Raw genomic sequence first — 25,618 nt, 5'->3', positions numbered from 1 at the left:
ACCAGTAACTACATTGTAAGGTTGCAGAGTCTGTAGGATGAAGTGATCAGTAGCATGTTTCCTGGGTAACATTGTGAAAGCTGGAAACCAGTTTGAATTATTCAATTATGTTCATTTTATAGATCATTTTTAAGATCCACTCCAATAAAAATGTATTTTAACATGTTCATGTGCCATTTTTCTCACAGCGAGGTACACATAACAAGAAAATCAAAATGAAATTTCTGTACTTCTTTATTCAAATCATTGTGAATCAGAATCAGACCAAAATAAATGCCGTTTGAAAATTAGCTAATTTGTTAGGTAGAATATTCACCGGGGTGAGCCACTCGCTCTCTGTTCCACTCCATTCTGATCCACTTTCAGATCCATATAGGTCTTCATTTTTTTTTGGCACAAAACTATGGCTGGATAGTACCAACATTGCTGGCCGTGTTTGTAACGTTTTGTTGGGGGTTAGAGGGGCTGTAACCTAGCAGAAGAGCATGCAATCTGGTTGATGAGGGGAAGTGGGGGTTGTAGTTACTCCATGCCGAAAACTTAGAGGTGAATTTTTAATAAACTTCTGCTGCTATGCAGAAACTATGTCCTATAAAATGACAGTTTTGTTATTATTTTGGGTAAAAACAGCATAATCCTAATTAAAAGACCATTGGGAATACATTTAGGATAAGTCAAAAGATGATTGGAGTGGGGATTAAAGACTAAAAGACAGACTGATGAACCTAGATTACTTTTGTTCCTAAAACACTCAATGATTAAGATTTGTAATAGTTTTATAAATATGACAAACGCAGCAATCATAAATAAATACAGAAATGTAAAAAATTAAAACATGACAGTTTAATTCTATATGTTTATAATAAAGAGGAAATATGTAACTAGCAAAGAATAAAATAAGATCAAACTTAAATGAAATAAGCAAAAGTTGTTTTTTTTTTTCAATAGACTGTCTGCTCTTGTGGGTCTTCTTTTTCTACTTGGTTCTAAGCATAAAAGGAAGAACTCAGGAATGCTCTTCATTTGAAGGTGTGTTCTGACCAGGATGCTTTCAGGGAACACTAACTAGAACTGGGTTTAGGAAAAGATTCTGAAGTTCTGCCTGAAGCAAACGAGAAAGCTTGTTGAAAAGAAAAAGGATGTTCTGAAATCTCTTTAGAAACTAGGGGTTCTTGCTGACTATGATTGACTGTTGCATTCGTGAACGCTTAGAAAACGAACGCTTGTGTTTCAGGTATGAGAGCACGGTGCAGATCAGTAAACTGCAGGACCTGGTGAACCGCAGCAAACTGGCGCGCTGCAGGGGGAGGTTCGTCTGTCCCGTCATCCTCTACAACGGCAAGGTGCTTCCCTGCAGCGTCACAGAGGCTCCGCCTCTTTCTGAAGGCTTTCATCTTAGTGTTTGGGCATTGCTGCAGTAATGTCGCAAACTAGAGCGGAAATAAGGGAGCGCGGCAGATGCAGAAGTCACGAGTGCTGATGTGGATACGTTTTTCAAAATAAGAGCTCACAAATGAGAGACAGTTATTAATTTAAATGAAAGAAGTATTCATAAAGTAGAATCTTTTTCCATTTGGAGGTTTGTCTCAGCGTTTTCTTTTTATTTATTTATTTATTTTTATGTAAATAAAAAGGTTAATATTAGAAATCTGTTTTCCAAGTGTATCAATTGTTAGTGAAGCTTAACTTATAGATAAACAAATCAATAAAAAGATTAAATATTATTTTAAAACACACAATATGCAGAGCAGCACATCCACGGTCAGCGATGTGACCTCTATCCTGTTGTGGCCTTCAGGTGTGTCAGGAAAACCCAGCTGATCGACGTTTGTTTCCTTTCTCCGCAGCACATTTGTCGCTCAGCCACCCTGGCCGGATGGGGGGAGCTGTACGGACGCACGGGCTACAACTACATCTTCTCAGGTAACACGTGGAGACGCGTGTTGTTGCTCATGTCTAACTCAGAAACGGGAAGTGAGGTCTGATTTTTGTTTTCCACAGCGGCTTCAGGTCACAGATTTAGATAGACCCAGACTTCCTCAAAGTGGTTCCACAGCTGATTCCTGCTGCTTCTGCAAACATGAACCTGAATTATGTTGAGCGGTGCAAAGCTAAATGCTAAATTACCAAAACACTGTCAGAATTGGAAAGTTAGTTTAGAAGAAAATAGTGTAGAAAAGCTGAAATTAGCTCAATAATGCTTATATCTAACCTAATGTTTTATTGATCTATGAAAAGCTAAATGCTGAGTTAGTTAGGCTGCAAACAAAGAGCTAATTTTGCATTCTTACATTTGCATATGATTCAGCTTTATCTCTACATCACAAAATCTGTTTGCATAAATGTACCTGAATACATGAAATAACTGTACAACTTAAAATAGTGACTAATTTAATAAAAGTAAGTACAAAAATAAATAAATAAAAGTGGAAAATAATTTTAAAAACTGTCTGAAGTTGACTGTTGATGGCATTAATTGGATTTTAAAGGTGCATTGACCTCAGTAATCACTTTTTAATGAAGCTCACATGTAAGTGGAGATCTTTCATGAATGCTTTCTGTCTGTGTTTTTCATTTTAGGGGGGAGTGACGACACCTGGGCGGATTCAGAGGAATTTCCAGAGGACAGTGAAGTCAGGTACTGTTTTCAACACAAACACAACACTCACCTGATTCTTGTCTGCAAAGTTTTAAAAAAAGTTTGTGAAAAACAAACAAAAAGCAGCAGCCATGATGATGTGGTGATGTTAACAGCTGGGATCACAGCGCCCTCTGCTGTACAGTCCTTGTTTCACTGATGTGAGCAATACACATATACCGGTACATTACAACATAACCGGTTACCATTTTTATGAATATGTAGCCCAATTTGGATCTATTTTTACTAGTTATTTTTAAGAACTGAGATCACTCAAACTCACTCTGAGCAGGTGAAGGAAACAAGACCAAGCTTTACTGCCTCCTGGTGGCTTATGGTGTAACTGCAGCTCATTGCAATCAATAAATGAATATAAATGTAAATGTTTGTCATTTAGTTCAATGGTTTAGACATAGGGGGGGTACTCAGCATTTTTGTAGTAAAAATGAAATAATTAGATCCTATATTACTGAATGTGACATCAATTTTTCCCTTTTATCACATCATTAAAAACCATCAAATTTGCTATGTTGATAGTTTTTAATGGAAGTACTCGTCACATGGAAACTTTTATCAGAAGAACTTGAAGAAAAGTTCTGAGATGAAGAGATATTTATTAAATATTATACCAAATTGAATCTGATGGGATTAATCAAAGACGAAAAAACAAAAAGAAAAAAATCTAAAAGGTTTGAAGACAATTATTTATAAAAAAGAAATACTGATCAAATTTTGAAAGAATCTCTCTCATCCTGGCCAGGAATGGCGACTCGCAGCTCTTTGACAAGGTTCGAGGTCACGACATCAAGCTGCTTCGTTACCTGTCGGTGCGCTACATCTGTGACCTGATGGTGGAGAACAAGAAGGTCAAGTTTGGACTAAAGTAAGGAGTTTTCACTGTTTCTGAATCGGCAGGGGAGGAAGATGAAGTCGGTTAACCCGTTCTTTATCCTCCATGTTTGCTGAGACCTCTGATCTGGATCTCTACATTTCCTTAAAAATATTAGCAAATAAACAGATTTTCTTTTCCTTTACTTCAGAAGAAGTGTAAATGTCTTCCAGATCTGCTTTTTCCACTTGTTTTCAGTGCATCTCTTGTGCATGAGCTTCTTCAGAGAGGATCTCTGCTCAGTTTATGCTAGAATCATCCACTGATTTATGTTTAAGAGGTTAAACTTCGTTAGAACTTAGCTAATTAAGCTGAAAATGAGTGAGAGAGGGAAAATTTAAAAGTTCTGATTCTGAGAAAACTTTTAAAGAAGGGATGATCTGGAAAAGAATAGTTTCAGATGAGCTGCAGCTGTGAATCAGAGTGAAACTGCTGAAGTGGGTCAGAACATCTGGACTCACGAGGCTGTGTGTGTTTGTGGGTTGCAGCGTGACGTCCTCGGAGAAAGTGGATAAGGCTCAGCGATATGCAGACTTCACGCTGCTCTCCGTGCCGTACCCAGGTGACCTCTCACTCTCAGATGTTTGTGTCTGATTCCTCCTTTCACACTAAAAGTTGGGTGTTTCTGTCTCTTCTGCATCAGGATGTGAGTTTTTTAAGGACTACAAGGACCGGGATTACACCGCCGAGGGGCTGGTGTTCAACTGGAACCAGGTACATCGACGGCGCTCGGTTTTGTGCGCGGTCGGAGTGAGTTCTCATGCCTCTGTGTGTGTCCTCTCACAGGACCATGTGGATGCCCCCCTCACCATCCCGCCCTGCTTCAGCCAGAACCTGAACATCGACTGGACCCAGTACCAGGTCCAGTCTCCCCCTTGTTCTGTTGTGTAAACCTCTAGTCTGTTCACAAAGATTCCAGTTTCCATGTTTTTGAAGTGGATCAGCCACAGAACCCTCAATAGCATTTCTTTTCTAAGAAATAGAAATACGTATCAAAGTTATCAAGTTCAAATTCTGTGTTTGAGTTTCCAAATTTGATACAAGCAGAAGGTCGGTATTCTTATTAATCCCAATGTGTATATTTGTGTGTGATTCAGTCGTGGGACCTGGTGGAACAGACCCAGAACTACCTAAAGCTGCTGCTGCACATCATAAACAGTGATGGTAAGGGATGAAGGTGCAGGTCTTCATGAATGGCTGTGTTCACATTACACAAACAGGCTGCAGGCTGTTCCTCCGTGTTCCGTCTGCTCTCCAGATTTAAGTGCTGGCTAAAAACTGTATAATCATAATTTAAAAAACACAGTAATACTTATAAAATAGATCAAAAGAAAATTGGAGTGGGTCTTTAATGTTACTTAAATCTCCCATATTTACAGAAGACTAAATTTGTGTTTACATGTGATTAACATCGATCATCCAGGTTTAAATAAAACCAAGTGCTTCATTTTTCTGAGGAGTTATTGATTGTCTGTATGTTTTGTTTTTAATGTTGTTTCTGTTCTTCAGATGACAGTGGTCTCCTGGTTCACTGCATCTCCGGCTGGGACCGCACGCCTCTGTTCGTTTCGCTCCTCAGACTCTCCTTGTGGGCTGTAAGTTCTTCTCTCTAGCGCCCCCTGATGGCAGCACAATCTGCAGCTGCAGAGTCGACTTATGGCTGCAGATTTAATGAACTCTACTAAAAGAATTGATGCTAGAAAAAACCTTCAACGGTCTAAACTGAAGTGTTAGAATTCATCCAATCTTCATTTTGTCACAGCTATCACATTTATTTCATTCCAAATAAAAACACGAGTTCCTCAAACGTTGATCATCTCTTGTGTTCTCTCAGGACGGCGCCGTGCACGCCAGCCTGGAACCCGCTGAGATCCTGTATCTGACCATTGCCTACGACTGGTTCCTGTTTGGGTAAAGATCTTCACTTTGTTTCTCTGAATCCACTTGGCCGTCACGGCTAACAGAAACACTGGCTCAGGATTGCACTGAGGCCTAAAGCCTCACACGCCCCCTGCTGGGGTTTTATTGTTATTAACATCCTCCCAGTCTGAACTTTTTTCCTCACTCTCATCATCTTCAGCAGACCATGACTCCACACACAGATGAATGATTTCAGGGGGGTGAACTGAAACACTATAGGATTTCTAAAGTTAAATGATTTCTGGAGACTTTTGAATCTTGTAAATGTAAACTTTCCCATGTGTCATGATGCGTTTCAGTGCTTATGGGGCTCTGCTGAGCTCACAAACACACTGATGCTTTTCTGTCTTTACAGTCACTTGCTGCCAGATCGACTCTCCAAAGGAGAAGAGGTTTGACTCTTTAACTGCACATTCATCAGTTGATGACTGGCTCTGACTCCAGGTCATTTCAAACTTTTCTTCTCTTTACTGCAGATCTTTTTTTTTTGCTTTAATTTTTTGAAGCACATCGTGTCCGAGAAGTTCTCTGCGGTCCGAAAACAGAGGTGCGCTCCGTCCTTCCTTCTGTCTGGCTGGGTTTGTACAAGTTTGGCTCTGACTGGTTTTGCTTGTTTGTTTTCAGGAGGAAAAACTCTCAGTTCAGAGACGGTGAATTCACCGTGGAGGATCTCTGTCAGCTCAGTAAGCCTCTGATCAACATGTCCTCCTCAGTTACATCTCTGTCTTTCATCAGTCTGAAAATACATTTTTATTGCTTTTTGAATGTGAGGAGTACATTAGGAGGAAAACGGTTGTCATCGTTGACCTGCTATGAAATGAGGACTATTAGGAAAAAGAGTTTAAAAGCAAAAATTAAAATAAATGTTGTGAAAAAACAAAATATAGACCTTTGTTATAAAAAAAGATAAAGCTGTTTGGAATGTGGTTGCTGGGATGAGACTCCGACCTGGTTTTGTTTGCTCCAGGGTCGAGAGACCGCGGGAGCGTCACCAGCCTGAGCAGCGACTTCTCCCTCATCACTGAAGAGATGGGCGGAGCTTCTGCCCCAACAGTTGACACTCTGGATCCATTTTCCAGCCAACCTCAGCCCTCTAACTGGTCAGTATGAAGCACGCCGCATTCATGCTTAAGGTTTTCACTTTGCTGCAACTCTGCGGGAATAAAACACAATCCATGAAAACCACAAGAAATCTGAAAAACCCATCTGAACGCCATCAGTTACTGATGTGGAAACAAAAAGAGAATGTATTTTTAAACCAATTAGGAATAGCTTTAATTTCAGCCATAACATTTTCTGATGATAAAAGTGTAAAACACTGTGACAAAATAGAGTTCATGTTTGGCACAAACATGCTAAGATCGCCAGAATCCATTAATTTATGTCTCGGTTACTTTAATACCAAAAAGAATAAAGAACTTGAAAGTGTAATCTCAAAAAAATAATTTGCAACAGTAGTTAAAAAAAAAACTTTCAGTTGGATGGTTTTATTTTAATTGTTCAGTTAAAAAATGTTGAGCCAAACTTTGGTAAACCCAACTTAATTCTATTTCTGAATAAATTAAGATTAAAACTGTTGTACAAACATTACGTTTAATTCCCCTTATTCTATAAAAACTTACAAAAATACTTAAAAGACTAAAAGGGATAGACTAAAATAGAGCTCAATGGCCTCGTGGTAGAGTGTCCGCCCTGAGACTGGAAGGCCAAAGTCTCTAGAATGGGACCCCAGGGGATGGGTGAAATACAGAGAACAAATTTCACACATCTAGGTGTGTGACAATTAACAGGACTTTAATTTGATAAATTGTACAACAATCTGCAAATAATGATGAATGTTCACAAAAAGAGAAACTGTGGAGACACTTGATTATTGAATTGTTTGAATCAGGATCAAAAGGATTCATGTGTGTGAATGCTGCAGACTAAACGCACGTTTTGCCCCCACCAGGAGGAAAATGGCTGCTTCCTCCCCTCAGATGGTGGTTTGGTGCAAACAGAACCCTGCTGAGGAGCACTTGTCCCATCTAGTCAACGAGGGCCGGTCTTCAAGCTCCTCCTCCTCCAACCAATCAGAACAAGGCGCCACATGGACCGGGAGCAGCCCACTGGCCGTTCCCAGCAGAAGGTGGGGGCGGATAGTCATGTGTTAGTGAGTGCCGGAGGGCGCTGTAGAGTCTCTGACCTGTGTGTGTCCGTCTCAGGCTGGCAGCAGACTGCGCTCGCTCTGGCTCCTCCCTCTCCACAGACTACGGCAGCTGGCAGATTGTCTCCGGCTGCGGCAGCATCCACGACCACGGCCACTTTCCTCAACCCGCTTCCTCGAACTCCACCTCTGCCGCCGCCACCTTTGACCCCCCTCTGCCCTTCAGCTTCCAGGACGAAGGGCCGAATGGACGAATGTGAGTACCAGACGAGGTCTCCTCCTTCAGAGGTGTGTCCAACGCAGGCTGACGTGAACAGCGGACTCTAACGATTGGCTAAAACAATAACTGATTAATTAATGCAGATTAGTTATTGAATATTGAATAATAAGAAAAAAAGTCCCCATAGTTTAGCATCTGAAGGAATGTGAAATCCGTCCTAAGTCTCTTGTGTCTCCTCTGAAGGTGTCCGCTCCCCCCTGAGCGTCAGGTGCGTCTGGAGGCGGTGCGGGAGCTCTTCCTGGCTGCATACAGCTCCACAGTGGGCCTCAAGTCGTCCACTCCCAGTCCCTCCGGCGCCATCTCGGGTTTGCTGGAGCAGTTCGCCCGTGGAGTGGGTCTGCGCGGCACAAACGCCATCGTCTGACCCGGCTCTTGGAGGTGCAAGAACTCTGCGACGGACAGTTTCGTCTCCAGCTTTGTTCCTGAAGCTGAAGTGTGAGCGGTGCAGGCACGTCCTCCTGGAGGAGACGGAGTCAGGAGCAAACATGGAGTCAGAGACTGGAGGTGCATGTTCTAATGTCACTAAAGTGCCAAACATACATCCACTTTTAAGATTCATGGTTCAGTCTGTCTTTTTTTTTTTTTTTTTAGCTGCAGGGATTTAAAAGGGAATTACAGAACCAGAAAGGTCTGAAAAAAAAAACTCCCCAGCTTCTTGGTTCTTGACCTTTCTGGACTTCTGATGGTCCAGCAGACCTGCCAATTCTCAGTTCGTTCATTTACTCATGAGAATTTTACGGTCAGGTCTTTTAATCTGTCTTAAGCTCAGACCCTTACCTGGATCCACTTAGACCCAGAAACCACTGCCTTCAGAGACCCGAATCTACGGTTCTGGTCCTGTCCAAAGCTTATGCAGGAGCTCAGAGGAAGCCAAATCACATCTTTCACTTGTGTGCTGCTGAAGTTCAGACCTGAACTCGGCAGAGTGCTGCAGACCATACCGATCATCATCCTGGGAGGGTTGACTAATCGATCAGATCCCAGCTGAGAAGGTCTCACCAGGAAGTGTTAGAATAGAATAGAAAAAACAGATCTAACTGGGATTCTTGATATCATTTAAAGATCATTTTTAATGTTGGGAGGATCCGTTTGTCTAGCTTTCCTCTGTTCCTCAGACTGTTAGGCATCCAGAGCAGAGGAGGGACCGTCTGACTGGGATGTTAGTCATGTAGCTTGCACTGCCATCTAGTGTTTGATGCTGAAACTTCTGAATTTGTCCTCTTTGAAAGTAAAACACGGTTCATAAGTTTTTAAGATCCATCTGGACGTTCATAACGGACTCAGAGGTGCAGAACCAACAGCTGTTCTACACACAAACGGCTGTTTAGCTTTCTCAGCATCATTTTCACAGATCCTGTCATTCTCTGGTGACAGTAAGGGGGCGCTATGGGAGCAGGTCTTAGTCAAAATATTCAGACTTATAAATATTTTGTTCATTTTAAGGTTTTGGTGAAGGGCAGATTGTGATCAGCAGCTGACACACCTCAGGACTTTTCTTTGTGCCTTTGTTTTTTATTCTTCCTCAGTAAATCTGAGATGTTTTTTTTTATTTCTTTTTCAAAGTCAAGTTTGTCGAAAAAATCGGTGCTGTTTGAGTTTTCAAAGCAGAAATGATGGAGTTAAGTTCAATAAATCCTTTTTGTTTTTCACATCTAACCTCAGAAAAAAACAACAGCCAAAGACTGATCTGAAAACATTGTTTTTTTTGTAGACTGTTTTTTTTTTTTATTCAGGAAAACTTTCAGAGAGGAAAATGATCAGAATCATCTTTAGACTCCTCAGGTGAACTCTGACTCATCAAATTCATACAAAAAACCGTAGCCACCGCACGCTGTCTAATCATACTTAAAATGTAAGTGCTCACTGTATGAAAGACGTAAAGCATTAATTTATTGTTAAAACGGTTGGTAAATCTGAGCATAAACAAGTTTTTATAAATCGTTTTTACTTTTGAGGATTGAAAGAAGCTGCAAAACAGCCCCAGTCCCTCCTCCCCCATACCTGCTAGTTTCAAGTCTCTCTCTTTGGTTTTCTTAGTTTTGTAAAACACGTAAAGGAGCAGAGGCTGGTGAGGATTGGATGAATACTTCTTTTTAGCCTGCATGCAGAGGAACTTGAAGCTGACTGAAGCTTTTCTTAGAATTTTCTGTCCTCTATTGAAGGTCCAGGCTGAGAAAATGTTCTTCAGAGCCCCCAAAAAACAAATCCTGGTAAACAAGAACCATGTTTCGACTGGCAGATTAATTACTTTTCTTTATGTGCAAAAATCTCTTCTGTCCGATCCGTTGAGTCTTTAGAAAAAAAATAATTTAAACAGTTTTATTTGTTGTCGCCTACAAGTCATTTTTAAATTTGTATGTAACATTATACTCGTCCTCTGTCTTCTGTGGAAAATTATTTTTATTTTTTGTACAGCTGATTATTATTTTTTTTCTAAATGGGTTTTAAATTCTGTGGATGACGCACTGCAATGAAAGGAGAGCCGAGCTGCCGGATGAAAACGTCAATAAAGAAGAGATGACATTTTCTGAATGAAAAGTGAGTTTTTCTTTTCAAATCAAACTTTATTTGTAGAGTACTTCTTTGATAAAAGTAGGTCAAAGTACTTAAGTTTTCCAAATTAAAAATGATAAATCACACAAACAACATAATAGATCATAAAATGAGACACTTGAAACACTCGGTATCATCTTTGTAAGGAAGTTTCTGAGCTGTCAGTTCTCTCTGTGATATTTGTCTCCCTCTCCTGGGCAAACTATGAATTACACTTATGTACATTTTCTGGCTTGTTAAACTCCTCCATACTTTCATCCATTTTAAAATCAAACATTCAGTGGATTCCTCCTTGCAGCTTTTTACTGATATGATTTATGTTCTATGAGATATTTAGTAAAATATGACCTTTTCAGTCCCATAGGGATAAAAGCAGAAAGCATTCAACTCTTCTGCAAACTACTGCCCTTTGAAAGCTTTAAACCTCTGCATACATTCAGCTAGAGAAACCATCCAACCTTTAAATTGTTTTGCAGGGATTGACCTATGTCACTTGAACTCAGTTTTTAAAAACTCTGAAGTTTTTACACGATTACAGTGTTATAATCATTTTTATATTTATAATGGAAGTCAATGGAGCGAAATGTTCCGGGGCTAAAGTGATGACAGAGTGAGGAGAGGGGATTTTTCAAGACACATTTTCTCCTGATAAACTACCGTTACTCCAACATTTTTTACCACAGAGTCATGATTTTATCAGCAAAACTTATGAATATGCCTGCAGTTTCGTAAAAACTCAGCCACAAAGCTTTTTTCCTCAAGAGCTTCAAATCTGAGACAAACTTTTCCCAACTTCCCTAACTCTGACCATCTCAAATCAGATTCTTTTTTCGTTTTTGTTTTTCTTGTAAATGTGAGAAGAAACTTAAACCTACAGACATGGAACCAGTACACATTTTAGACTTTTGGTGCCATCACAGTGTCCAGCTGTTTGGGGTAAGTAAGGTGTGTGAAGTTGTGTGTCTGTACAGTTTGTGTGTTTTGTTAATGAGCAGCAGCTGTTGATAAAGTTACAACTAAGAATTTCCAAACAGCAGCAGCAGCTTCTGCCTCCCAGCAGTTTGACAGCTTCTCTATGTCACAAACCTTTCTGCAGTCAAACAGACTCTAAATTACAATGAACATTTTGGATTTATTTTTGAATTTCATTTTAAACATTGTAATCACTTCGGCTTATGTAAATGTTACTCTTTTCTCCCATATCCTATATTTAGTTATCATCGTGGATCATTTAGTTTGATTATTTTGTACATTTGTTGTACTCCATTGTGTTCAAAACACAGCTCACTTTTTTCACATCACTTTTCTTAATCATTTCTGGCATTTTCTCTTCAGGTTTTAACGTTTTTGAAGCTGTTTCTGCAGGATTTATGTTTTTACGTTAATATTTATTAAACTTTTGAAGCATTTTGAGAGCTTTAAGGATGAGAGAAAACATTACAAGGCTAAAATTGTAAAATTTAAAGTACTGACAAAGACGTAATTGAAAAGCTTAGGATATTTATGCTGGAATTTCTTTATTTTTTTTGTTGTTAATTAAAGATTTAAAAGCAACTTTAAGGAAGAGAAAGGGAATTACTGACAAGTACATTTGTTGTAATCCAGGATCATTAAATTTACATGTCTTTTTTCAGGTATTGTCGCTTTTTTATGCATTTCCAGAATTTATTTGAATTAATTTCAGTCAGTTTCTATAGGATTTAACTTGTAACATTGATGCTTGCTTAATTTTGATGGCATTTCCTGAACTTTTATAGAGAGAGTAGAAATTACGAGAAGTTTAAGTCAGTATGTTCAGTATGTGTCTATTTCAGGTAATTAAGATTTTTATTTGATCTTTTTTTATTGTTTTCTTTTTAAATATTAATTTTTAATACAACTTATTTTGTGTCATTTGATTTTTCTTATGCATTTCTACCATCTAACTTGGTTTTAAAATAATAAAAAAAAGATTCTTCAGGATTTCAGTTATTATATCGAAGCAATTATTATTTATTAAATCAGTTTTTATGGCCTTTGAAACTCCAGTAGATTTTATTTGATCGCAATTTTCAACTCTTGTTTGATAGCTTAGCATCAGTTTAGTATATATTTTTGCAGTTAAAGATCAATTTTTAAAGAATAAAACACTTAATTTAACTTTATTGAAATTAATTACAATACTTTTTAGTCCTTTTAGCAATTAGCTTTATGTACAACATTCACATTTGTATTATATCAGGTACAAATCTAAATATTTTAGATTTAGGAAAAATGGAGTAACCGTTAGCTTATGACAGTTTGACAAGTTAGGCTAATTCAAAAACAGCTGACATTAAATCAATTTATTTGTCCACACTGGTACAACAAATGTGGTTATTAATGGGGGAAAAAAATACAGAATTTTAATTAAAATTTAGCCTCACAAAAATGTGGTTATTTAAATTACAAAATATAGATTTGAGGAAAAGTTGTTTTTATTAATCAAATTTTAGCATAAACACTAATTTAACAAATTATTTAATTTCAATACACTGCATTTTTACATAAAACTGCAGCAAATTCTTATTATTTTTTTTGTTTTTTTTACAATAAAGTAAAAAATACGCATTACTGAAGCATTTCGTAACTTATCGAGTTTACTCAAAGGGGAAATCAAGTGCAGTTTGGGTTTTGACAGAGCAGCAGACTGAGGCGCTCTCTGTTTTTAGGGTCTTTGAACCGTCGCCCACAGTGCCTTCCTTCACTATAAACATGAAACATCACCACATGAAAACATCACAGGCCAGAGGGAGCAGTGGAAATTACCATCATCCTGATGATTAATTATGCAAATGCAGCCTTGAGAGAATAAAACTGTTTTGTTTTTTTGTTCCATGTGATGATAAATAATTATAACGATGACAGCGAAGTGGCAGCTGCTTTAATAAATGAATATGATATTAACCTTTGTGCCCTCTTCAAATAGTTTTGTACATATTTAATTCTTTCTGGATTTGCATTTTGGATTATTTTTTTTCATCTCAAAGGATTTAAGATGATGTCACACATTTTGTGAATTTACTGTCTTTGAATTTCACGACTTTTATACTCGTGATCATTTTATTTTGACACTTTCTTTCAAGTTTCAACCAATGTTTTTATTTAATTGATTTTAAAATATGGCTAATTGAAGATTCGGTTAAAGAAAAATACCAAATTAAACGATGTCTTTAGATGGAAGGTAAATTGAGCTTTGATGCAAAGGAGTGTGTTGGATATGTCAAAGGGAAGCAACAAATGAATTTTTCCATATCTTCTTTTTATGATGCACTAAATTTTTATGGAGCCAAATTTGCGCCATTACGATTTGAAACCCAAATAAAATAATAAAATAATAAAATTCAAGCTGAAATTTTGAGTTTTGAAACTGAAAAACAGAAAAATTAAAGCTGAAAACAATGAAGTTTGTATTAGAATTGCAGAAAGGTTCTGCACCAAAATTTCCGCTTGAATTTTTCAAGTTGTTTTATTTAGGTTTCAAATCTTGACGGTACCAATTTGGCTTCATAAATACTCCCTTTTGGCACCTTTGAGTAAAAAAATCCTCAAGTTTAAACTTTTGATAAAAAAAAAAAGAAAAATTTCACCACATATTACACGTATTTCATTTGGAAAAAAGATGCTATGTTTGTCAATGTATCTTTATTTCACTAAATTAAACTTTTTTCCCATACTTGAAGTTCTTGATATTTAATGTTTATCCAGTAAAGTTGTGTTTCAAGTCCTTCAGCTGTCACATTTTTGTTTTTACTGAATGATCTTAAATGACCAGGGCTGGCCAACCATGGAGCTCAAATCTACCACCCTGCCTGTTTTCAATACCCCAATCTTTCCTGCTAGTTACTTTGATCACGTGAGGAGACATCTGAGTCTGTAAACATCCATCCATCCGTCTGTCCGTCCGTCCATCCATCCATGTCTCCAGGCCTTGGGGATGCCAGTCCATTGCAGGACAACACTTCAGACAGAACACTTAAAATATGAACAAGTTTCAGACGGAAACAGCCAAAAGGAGATAAATATTAAAGAAATGTACAATCAAATAAGCTGAAAAAAAGAGCTTTATTTGCAATACTGCGGCACAACAGGTGTGAAGAGCACAAACTGGTTCAGAAATAGGACATTTCCAGCCTTCCTCATGAACAAATCTGGAATAAAAATCCTCAGGAGTGAGGCTGAAAACAGTCTGAGGAGCATATTATGTCCACTCCCCACATCAAAAATGGTCTCACTTGGATCAAACACATTCAAGAGATAGTAACTTGCCAAAAATCCTCTTTTGGAAAAGGAATGAATTTCTGAGTGAAATGCCCCAGAAGTGTCACCTCTGAGGTCCAGAGCTGCTTTTATTGTTTCCTTTTGCAGAAGAAACATCAGACCCCCGTGTCTGAAAGGGGAAAGGGTGAATTGATCCCATAATTCTTTTTTGTTCATTTGATCATTTTTTGATCTATTGTAAAAGTGTTCCCAGTGGTCTTCAAATTATGATTATACTGTTTTCCCCCAAAATATAAAAAAACTTTGTTTTTCCAGGACAGTTTCTGCAGTTCATTAGAATTCCACCTGAGTTGTGACGTAGCAACTGACACAGGGTAAGCCTGCCCTCATTTCCCATCATCCCATCGTTTTTCGGTTTCTCTCCTGCTATCTTGCAGCCCATCACATTACCGGTGCAACAAAAAATGTTGAGCAACGTTAAAGCTATCGATTTCATAATTTCATCATCATTTAGCCAGATGTTAGCTCAGACGAGAATCTATTTGTCTGCAAATAGATGCATCAGAATGGAGCAGAGCTGGGAGTTTGTGACCCACCGATTGTCATTTCTGTGTCACACCTACAAGCTTTTTCAAACAGTATTTTTTTCCCAGCTCCTGATTCCCAATGCTCTGAATAAAGACATACTGAGAAATGGAATTTTAAGCTTTTCTTTATGTCTTCCGTCATGAAATAATGCTACAAAAACATGTTAGAAACACCCAAATGTTCATCAGACAGGCTTTTTAAAAAGTGTAATAATCCATCAGTGTTCTATGATGAACTTTGTTGAGGATTTATTGTTCAAATGAGAGCTGAACTTCATTTACTCTGATCCGACTTCAATTCACACTTTATTTTTTTAACATTTTTGATATGCAGACTACTTTTGTCCAGGATTATGGGTTGTTGAGGTACATAAGTGACGATGTGTTCAGAAATTGTATAGAACTCAAAGAAGCCAAAACTCAGTCAGAGTGGTAAAATATTGGGGATTTTTAACACTTAGTCCTATCAAAACACTGTAGTCCACCTCTCCTGCCTCCTCTCCACCGTTTTTCCAGCAGCTTCATTTGGCCACCAGATGTCTCTTTAGGACTTTGTTTTTTAAGAAAAATGACAGAATCTCCTGAGCTTCATGAGGCTTCATTCATCTTTGCATCAGGTGTGTTTAAGGACAAATGGATAACTGAGCTCTCTGCTTTCTGTCTGTGGGTGGGGGTCTGCTAGGTTTGTTTCCTGCGATGGGATCTGGGGGGGCAGTGGGATCTCTCTCTCTCTCCATCCTTTCTTCTCTCCCCCTCCCACTATAAAGTCAGTGTCTCCCTCTCCCTCCCTCAGTCCTGTTCCTGCGTGGATGGGGGGAGAGCCTCCAGCAGCGACCTTCCTCCTCCGTGAGCCGCGCTTCAGTCCGGCTGCAGCCGCGGGAGCCAAAGGACGCGCGGCGAGGGACCGATCCCTCACCACTCCCCTCCCTCCTCCCGCTCCGGATCCGCGCGCCGGCGACACATCAGAGGATTTGGAAGGGAATACTGGAGGCGTGACTGCGCCTGCGCGCCGCCGTGGCTCTTCACGCAGCGTCGCCGAACTGACAGCGGTGGGAGGAAGTCATCAGCTGTTGCTGCTCGCGCCCCGTTGGATGTGCGTGCTTCGGCCATGTGGGGGCTCGTGCGCTCGCGTCGCTGCTGGATATTCTCTGTCATGCTGTCCGCGTGCGCGTTGCTGCGGGCCGACGGTTATCCCGGTAAGTTTGCGCCGGTCCCGCGTGCAAGTGGACACCTGCGAGGCTGTCATGACCGACCCCCCCCCTACACACACACACCTGCTTTGTTCTCCCAACCTTTTCCATAAACATCTTCATCTTTTGTTCCTGAACCTCCTCATCCTCATCTTCAATTCTGCTGCGCGTCCTGCTCTTTAACCCCTCCACCGCCGGCCGGGCTGCAGCTGGGGGGTGCAGAGGGCATGACAGGCACCGAGGAAGATGAAGATGCTCTTCACCCTGACAGCTGCTTCACCCGATCACAGACATTTATCTGAGGCGTGGATGTGGCCCCACATCTGCGTTCATCACGCTCACTTTGTTCCTGTGAGAGGATCTTCTGTGGTGCGTTCAGGAACCTCTGTGTTTGCTGTCAGGTTTAGGTACAGGTGCTGCAGCTCTCAGGATGGATCCACCTGAGAAGAAGAGGGAAGGAGAAAGAGATCCAGCTCCTCTCAGCCGGAGCTCTGAGGCTGACATGAAGCTCAGATCGCCTCCTCTTCTTCTTCAGGGGGTTTTGTTGAAATGGTTTCGGAAGCGGCCTTTCTCCCTTTCAAGCGATCTCACACAGAAGTTTTTGTCTTCCAAAAACAGGACGAGAGAAGTTAACAGAAATTTGTGAAAACAATTGAGGTTCACTTGATGTGGCGACATCTGATGCTAGTTTAAGATGCTCCATGAAACAGTGGATGTGTCTCATGGAGGAGTGAGACCTTTCTCCTCATCTCCATCACTAAAGTGTTGTAGAGCAGGTTTTCTCCTCTGAAAGCCTTTCAGTGTTCAGGCCGTTCCCCGCTGTGGTGCATGCTGGGAGAGCAAACCATCTCGTAATCATGGCTGCCCTGTTTGGTGCTTTTCCTTTTGTTTGAGGCTGAAGGTGAGTCCGGGATCTTCAGGTGAAACTACATAAATGATGGCGGGAGGCGTCACACTGAGGCCTTTTTGTTTGGAGGAAACTGCGTCTTCCGGCTGATGCCGGCATCACTTTTCCACGTCACTGTCGGCCCGGCGAAGAGAGGAAGAAGACGGAAGAGGAAGGAGATGTTTGTCCTTCGGTGTGTAATTTCACAGAATGAAAGATGAAGGTTCTGTCGCTGCGGGCTGCAGACGAACAACCCGGCAGTCGCTGCAATTTCACAACAAGCGCCTGAGCTTCCACATCCTTTCACCCCCACAAAAAGAAACCCCCCCCCCCAACCCTTCCCATCCATCTCAGTCTCTGTCACCCCCTCCTCCTTTGTCTGCTGTGAGTCTGTTGGTGCTGGATCAGGGACAAATGACATGAAGGGGTTTGTTTGTCACCCCCAGCAAGCCTCTGTGTCACACACCTCCACTCTGCTGTGAAACAGTGAGGGGGTTTGCGTCTGAAGGCACCTGGTTTCCATCATCATCACGCCATTATCCCACTGCTGCTGGGGGACGCTCACTCGTTTAGTCTGTCCAACAGAATCCCCCCGCCACCATCATCATCAGATGGCTGTGAGTGCAAATGCAAAACAAGATGTGAGGAAGAAGAAGCCCTTAGAAGTCCACAAACACACTCATACATTTGTGTTCTTCGTTCACATCGCCCTCAGCATGCATTCAAGCTGCCACTTCTTCAATAGTCTATTAAAACGCACGTTTTGGGCTTCCACGTTCAACACTTTTGGGTTCACACGTAGCTACGCACACTCTAAATCAGTTTTCAGACTTCGTACTTCATAGGATGAACTTTGACCAATCAGGAACTCTGATTTGGTAGTAGCGTATGGATGGCATTTCCTTTAATTCACGAGTGGGACCAGAGAAGATGGCGGCTGAAATTACATAGCCAGAAGGAAGTCCAAGATCGGAACGTCATATCGCACATTTTGGTCGAAAAATACGCTTGTTTTTGGTTAAAAAACACTGCCATGTTTCCCGGAGTATAAGTCACAGTTTTTTTCTTTTTTTCATAGTTTAGGCAGGGGAGCGACTTTTCTCAAAAGTAACTTATTTGAGTTTTTTTTTTTTTTTAAGCATCAATAGGCTCAAATATTTGTTATTTCCCCAGTGAACACCGCTTGTCTATTAGCGGTTGTTTCCTCTAACAACCACTAGAGGGCGTTGCATCTGAGTATAAGTATTTGCTACTGACATCGGCGGCAGAAGTGTCGTCCAAAACAAACATGGAAGAGAATCTGATTGTTTTCCTCTTAAAAATTGATATTTTTCATATAAAGATCAAAAGATTAGTATTCTTGTATTTCTTTATTTTTCTTTAGCTATGCTGGGCTTGGCAAATTTGTTCTGAATGTCACTGTTTTCTCCTAAAAGTGGGACTTGTACTCCAGAGCGACTTATACTCCGGAAAATACGGTAATATAACTGGCGACCCGAGATACTTTTTTTTTTGCGTTTTAAGCTTTGAACCTTTACCACCTGAGGTGTTTATGTCAAAGCCTACAATGCTATTTGACACACCACTACTCCTTACATGATTAATGGGAATTAGCTGATCTGCAGGGAAAATTGGTTTTGCGCTGGTAAGCAACACTTTAAAGCATCTTTTCTCAGATATACAACTCATTACAAATATAAAGTAATTTTATAGCTGGTTCACATTGAGGGTTGAAGCTAACTGCGGTCAAACATGAACACTGGTCTGGAGTTCAAGCTCTAAGGTAAAAGTCTGAACAGTTTTACAAATCTCAACACTTTTGTTGATATCCTTTAATAAAGCATTTGCCTTATTTTGATATATTTTAAGCTAATCCATAACACTAAAATAAGTTTTAATATAAGTGGCAACAACTCTTAAATCTTGTGAAATTTCCGCTTCCAGCTGAGGATTTTTCAGCTGCCATCTTGTCTGCCACCAGGTTCTCTTGTAATTCACAGAAGAACCAACCTTTGGGAAATTGATCATGAAGAAATTTTACTAATTGTTAATTATTTGACACCAAGTCTTTTATATTTCCGAATAGAGCTGTGAAAGAAAAGGCCTGGAGCTCGATTCACCAGATTTGAACATTCGACATTTGGCACCAAGCCTGCTCCAAATGTAGGTGGTGGACATGCAGTAGTAAACAGCCCCAAAAGAAGAAGAAGAAGAAGAATACCATGGGCTAAATGGGTGTTTAGCACATTCTTCAACATGCCGGTGTGCTTGGCTCTAGAATTATAATGAATATTTTCGTCTTTTGTCACAAAGCTGTAAAATCTTGGTGGACAAAAAACCATTTAGTTTGTGACAGAGAGCATGCTGGGAAGGCTCTGATTCCAGCTCCTCTCCAGATGTGCAGGTTATTGGGATCAGGTAGGGTCTTGTTGGTTGTTTGGTTTGGGAGTTTGGTGACAGTTTTTCCTGCCATGGGAGTGATGAACACTCAGATTCAATCTTCATCACCGCTGAGCTGGGAGGTGAGTTCTTAGGGTAATGAGGGCGTGGCCTTTTGACTGACAGGAAGTGTCAACCGTCAGCTTTGGGAAGCTCATCTTGTTTCCGCGACTGACAGGCTTGTTAGCTTGTGAATTTTTGATGGAGGCTGGGATTTGGTGCTAAGGTTAAAAGTGGGTCATGTGATCACACCTGTCGTTCTCACACAGTCATTGATTGATTTTGGTCAAAAATGACACCTTCCTTTCCTGGGTCAGACTTTAATTAAAGCGCGTTTTCCTGAAATCCTTCATTTCTTCTCATGATCTTGCCAGCTAGATCATTATTTCTGTATTACTTCTACACCTACTCTTATTCCCCTCACAGATTCTGTGTTTTGTATCAGATTTTAAAGATGTATGTGAAGTCAGTTCTCCGTCTTCAGCCCTGTAATGCATTGACAGTGGGAGAGAACCCGATACCACAGCAAGGTGCAGTTTTAAAAGGAGCTGCGACTGATGGGCTGTCAGCCAGCTCAGAGGCTGACAGGAGAGCAGCAAACAAGCAGCAGGAGCTGGGGAGGGAACCGACGGGACGGGAGACAGGAAAACAAGAGAACATGTCAGGAAACAGAGTCCTCCTCTGAAAACAAAGCCGAGATGCTGCTTGTCAGTTTGGAAACGGGGAGATTAACTTTGACGGGGAGGAAGCTAAAGAGTGAAGGTGCTGCATTTATTTATTATTTACTGTTTGTTTGCTGTTGGCCACGGGCCCTCGTCCCCTGCTGACGACACCCTGGCGGTTGTCAGGACTTCCAGGCTCTTTGTGTTCTCTGTCAGGCCGGATTAGTGGCTGCTCCCTCTGGAGTCGTGACAGCTCTCCGATGCCGGCGTGAACGCTGCGCGTGGGTGTTCCTGCCGTTCCCCAGAAGTGCTCCTCTTCTGATGCACTTCTGTGCATCCGTCATCCAGCTGGCACACAGATGGAAGCAGCTGTCTGTAAAGACGTGTCACCTTCGTACAGTCATGTCTGCTCTGTCAGAGAACGGGCCTCACGTTCACGCCGTTCGGCCCCTTTTCTGGTCTGGTGTCTTCATCCTTCATCCAGTTGTAGTTGGCTCCTTTGTATTGGTGTTAAGATTAATCTGCTTAATTGATGAATCGATTTATGATTTTGGAAAATACCATTTGGATTGAGGCACAGTAGATCTATTTCTCTAAAAACAACCATCACCTGTGATAGCACCAAAAAATGATCATTGCAGACCAATGTGTGGAAACACTTTGAATTTTGCACAGATGTGACCATACAGTGTGGTGGAATGTTCTAATAATTGTATTATTTTTATATGGAATAACAACAGTGGGCTGAACTTTATGAAACTAAAATGGATTTGTCATTAATTCTTGTTTGTTTGTTCACATATTTAATCTACACTTGACTATCTTACAATAGAAATACAAGGAATCTGGAAGACTTCACTGTCACTGTTCAGTACCAGGTATTTATCTCTGAAGTTTTGGCTAAAGCTGCTCTGGATCGATTTAGGTCAGTGAATCGGATCGTTCCAATGGAACTCATATCGGCTGTATTGGCAAACAGAAATTATGATATAAATCAAATTGTTTAAATTAATTGTTACACCCCTACTGCTTTGTTCCTTCTTCTTTTCATTTATCTGTTTTTGTAATTTTTTTTAAATTAACAAGTAGTTCATGCATCAAGATTTGTTGGACTGTAATCAGATCAAAATCAGTATTTTTGGTGGTGATTCAGCTTTGTTAACAGTCATCAGTCAGATGTTGATCTGATCTTCAGAGCAGCTACAGTTGGACCTTATCGTCAAAGAATGACAGCAGTAACTAGCATGTATCTGGAAGTACGGCGTCTGCTTTTTCCAGGAGTGGCGGTGGCTTCTCATGAAAGAGCTCTAAGAGACATCAAAGCAAATTAATGGTGTTTACTATTCACTGATATTAGTTTACAGTTTCCTAATGGAAGACAGTCAAATGTCTAGTTGTTCTTTTTAGTTGTAGCTGGAGCTAAAGTAGCAGAACATTACTAATGCAGAAGAGTTCCTGTGGCTAAAGTTTGGAGCTTATCGTTCTTTCCTTCGTTTGGAAGTTTTCATTATTGACACAAAATGTGCATGCTTACTTGTTGGTCTATCTGCCCTCGCTACAGCATGCTCGCCCAGCAGACATTTTCAAACTTTTTCATGACCCCTGCTACTTTGGATTTATGCTGTTGGCTGTTTTTCTGTCAGACTTTCAGAGGAAACCAGTTCTGCTGCGGATCAGAGTGGGACTAAGCACATGCAGTTGACGTGTGTGTGTGTGTTGAGATGGGGAAATGAAAAACTCAATTTTTTATTTTTGAGAAAATAGCTTCTAACCTCAATACTCTTTTAAAGAAATGTGTCCACTTTCAATTACAGGAGTAGATGGAGGTGTAAATCAATAAAACCCTGGAATTTAACCAAGAATCAACAGGCTCCTCCACCACTCCATGTTAGTGTGTCCTTGAGCAAGGCACTTTAAACAAAGACAGACCGAATGTTGGAGGAGAAGCATTTCAGGGATCCGCTCGACCAGAAAGGATCCATATTTATAAAAATGTAGTCAGTTTATCGGGTGACTGAGTTTAACTTTCTATGCTTCACTAACCCAGATGCTCAGCTTTAACTTACAACCCCCCTCCTGTGGCATCCATCTATGAAACTGGAGTTTGGTCCTACATTGTGGTTTCTCCCCTGTATTTCTTCTCCTGCTCGCCGTTAGTCGGCAGCTCATGTTCCACCTGAACAGTCTTTGGATTTACGGTGCGAACCGCAGCCATCTTTCTCCCTGTAATCCGCTCAGCTCGGGTCTGGCACCGGAGACGATGGATGAGGTGGAGGAGACCAACCGGGCCTCATGCTCCTGAAGCAGCGATGGACGGCAGATCAATTATCATCTGTGCTTTTTCGTTTTTTAAATCAACTTCTGTGTGAATATCAACCTCAAAAGTGAAGTTGGATCCCGACTGCTCATTCCTGCGCCTGTGAACCTGCCTTGTTTCCCGATTTTCCTGGTGTGGGATGATTTAAATACAGCAGACTGTTTCACGTAAACAGCAGTGAAGCAGCTTAGAGATGAGCTTTGGATGTTTGTCTGGATCCAGGAGCTCCTCTTCACAGAGATGTTCTCTCAAGTCTCCTGTTAAACACTGTTGCGCTCCACAGACTCAATTTGTATCAACAGAAAATATTAATAAAAGCTAGAATGTCATAAAGTGGCTTTGGGAGTTTACACATCAGTGGAGCACTCAAGCAGCCCACCTCTCATTTGTCAACATGTAGAAGTGCCTGTAAACTGGGAAAAGACGTTTTCATTTTACAGTTTGAAGTTTCTTCACAACGTGAGTCTAACAGATGAAAAAAAAAGTGGGGCGTGGGGGTAAAGAATCCCATATTGTCAACATGTAGGGAAAACTATGAAAAAAAGCTCAATGTGTTGAATTCTCAAAGTAAAGAAACCAGATTATTTTTTTTACTGAGATGAGATAACCGTTTCCACGGTTACACGAATGCTGAAAATGAATGAATCATAATTACTGCTGTGCAGCACTCGAAGCTTCACACCCAGAAAGGGTTCATTAGTATGCAGCATGCTCTGTTTCAAATTAAAACCAGGAGCAGAAAGTTTATTTTTTTTATATCACATCTGCTGCAGTTTGACTCCCAATACTTTTTCATTGTATTTGGTGTTTTTTAGTTAAAACTAGAACAAACAAATTCAAAATCCTCAAATAATAGCAGAGACACATTTTCTAGAATTTGCTTTTTAAAAGACCAAGTTTATTGCATTTATGCAGCTAACACCTGCTGACTGTAGATTGTAGCCGGTTAATGTGCGCTCTTCAACTCCATAAATTCAGACACATTCTAATCCATGTAAAATAAATAGAAAGACAGCAACCATAAAACAATTTACAACCTGTTTTTATGTCATAAAAGGGCTAAAATGGACAGAAGTCTGCAGCATCAACACACTTCTGAGATGTGGGACCAATCAGAGTTTACATGCACTTCTGATTAAAAAGAAGTACTATACACTTTTCCGTTCATTGCCAGTTTTTCTTTGCAGTGTTTGTGCTTTTATCTGCTATTTTAGACTCAAACTTCTCATCTTTTTTGTGAAGGTTTTGGTCTCTTGTTGAACACAGATATTCTTACTGTGTTGAAGCTTTTAAGTGAAGAAAAACAATAGTTGACTTTTCTCTAAAAAACGTGTTCCCTTGATGCTTTGCTTTTCGCTCATGGTGTGACCATGCCAGTTTGTTACCACACTACATATTATCCTTTTTTAAAAGCGAGGTTGTTAAAAACGAACTAAATTTGGAGAACCTGCTGGAGAATGTCAGTTTATTAGAGGGTGTAATGCAGATGTTTTGATCAGATTTCTATGATCAGTTTATCTGATGAAGGGTATTAGAAGGGTATTTGATTATACTAATGATTTGAGAAATGAGATGATAATCAAATTCTTCATGTGCGCCTAAATTGACTCAAGGTTGTCTTTGAAAAATTACTCGGGAAATATCCACAAAGCATTGATCTAAGTAAGAACATAAAAAAGGGGTTTGTCTTAGCTATTTATACCAAAGTTTTGTTTGGAAAGCAAAGAAATATCCACTAAATAATGAGTTTAGTATTTCAAATAATGATAAAATATGGTTTTGTCAAATCACACCACATTTTAATCACACTTTTTACACCTTGTTTTTTTAATCAAACAAAGAGGAAACTTAAAGCGTTTTTTGATTATCGTCTTTTCTAAGTGCTAAACGGCACAAATAATAGAAGTGTTCAGTCCTGGATTGGGGTTTTCTTCTAGTGAAATCATGATACACAATATTAAATCTTAGCCATTAAATTTATAGATTTTTCTATCAGTTTTTATTTATTTTTTTGTATTTCCATTAAACAGCAAATTTTCAAATTATGAGTTTAAAATAGGGATTTATAACAATAATTTTGAAGGGGAGTCCTTAATGTGTTACAAAGTTATTCTCCATCTGGATACGTTTCAACACAAACTCGAAATGATTTTCATACCTTTGAGGCCCTAAAAAGGACCAGTTTCAATATAAGTTTTGTTCTACTAAAAGATAAAAATCCCACACACAACACATATTGATAACAACAATAACCAGGATATAAAAAGTCATCATGATGACATCTCTGTTTACATCATTTAGACGTGCTGGGAAGCAGAAATGGTTCAAATCAACCCATTTTGTGAGAGTTTTAGAGTCTATATCACACTGCAGCTTCACCTCAGGCTTTTTTCCTATATTAAAACCAGTAATGCATAAAGTCATTACTCTTTAAGAAAATAACAGTTTCTTTAAATCATACAGAAAAACAACAGCCTTAACACAGACCGGTGGACAGATGGGGAGTGTTCTTTGCTGTTAGAGTTCTAGTCTTTTTTACAATAATAAAAAAAAGCCTTTGGCTTACAGTTTCTAATAATCATCTGTTTTATTCATTTATTTTAAACCTAATCCAATTCCATACATATTTATGTTATTTTATATAATTTAGCCGCATTTTGTTCCATCCTGTTACTTCATTGCTGCTTTAAGTTCTTGTCTGTTTCTTAGTTTTGGTTTTGCTGCTTTTCATATATTTTCTGTCTAAAGACTTTTGTCACAATTTTGTTGTTTATAATGTGTTAACAAATAAAGTTGGATGGATTTTGTTTTTCTTGATAACGTCTTTATAAAATTGCTTTTCATTCGATGTTTTTGTCAGCACGTCACTGTT

The 25,618-nt window shown here is 39.7% G+C and overlaps 2 protein-coding genes across 2 annotated transcripts in view; both read left to right on the top strand.

Annotated features, from left to right (window-relative positions):
• The window catches only part of mtmr14 (myotubularin related protein 14), an 11,715-nt gene extending 1,314 nt beyond the window's left edge, over positions 1-10,401 (top strand). The window contains exons 3-19 of the mRNA XM_024270212.2: positions 1,235-1,343; positions 1,848-1,923; positions 2,581-2,638; positions 3,399-3,521; positions 4,016-4,089; positions 4,171-4,241; positions 4,314-4,388; positions 4,625-4,691; positions 5,037-5,122; positions 5,362-5,438; positions 5,803-5,839; positions 5,924-5,994; positions 6,072-6,130; positions 6,415-6,547; positions 7,399-7,575; positions 7,652-7,849; positions 8,057-10,401. Of these exons, the coding sequence (XP_024125980.1) occupies positions 1,235-1,343; positions 1,848-1,923; positions 2,581-2,638; positions 3,399-3,521; positions 4,016-4,089; positions 4,171-4,241; positions 4,314-4,388; positions 4,625-4,691; positions 5,037-5,122; positions 5,362-5,438; positions 5,803-5,839; positions 5,924-5,994; positions 6,072-6,130; positions 6,415-6,547; positions 7,399-7,575; positions 7,652-7,849; positions 8,057-8,237 (1,672 nt within the window). The 3' untranslated portion in view covers positions 8,238-10,401. The remainder of the gene's footprint in view (positions 1-1,234; positions 1,344-1,847; positions 1,924-2,580; positions 2,639-3,398; positions 3,522-4,015; positions 4,090-4,170; positions 4,242-4,313; positions 4,389-4,624; positions 4,692-5,036; positions 5,123-5,361; positions 5,439-5,802; positions 5,840-5,923; positions 5,995-6,071; positions 6,131-6,414; positions 6,548-7,398; positions 7,576-7,651; positions 7,850-8,056) is intronic.
• A 5,514-nt stretch (positions 10,402-15,915) lies between these two features.
• LOC112145536 (receptor-type tyrosine-protein phosphatase gamma) overlaps positions 15,916-25,618 on the top strand; it is a 215,430-nt gene continuing 205,727 nt past the window's right edge. Inside the window, exon 1 of the mRNA XM_024270824.2 lies at positions 15,916-16,448. Coding sequence (XP_024126592.1) covers positions 16,361-16,448 — 88 coding nt within the window. The 5' untranslated portion in view covers positions 15,916-16,360. The remainder of the gene's footprint in view (positions 16,449-25,618) is intronic.

Source organism: Oryzias melastigma, linkage group LG5 (assembly GCF_002922805.2).
Source record: "Oryzias melastigma strain HK-1 linkage group LG5, ASM292280v2, whole genome shotgun sequence".
NCBI lineage: Eukaryota > Metazoa > Chordata > Actinopteri > Beloniformes > Adrianichthyidae > Oryzias > Oryzias melastigma.
The sequence above is the reverse complement of the archived record's forward strand: the minus strand, read 5'-3'. Positions and strand labels throughout refer to the sequence as shown.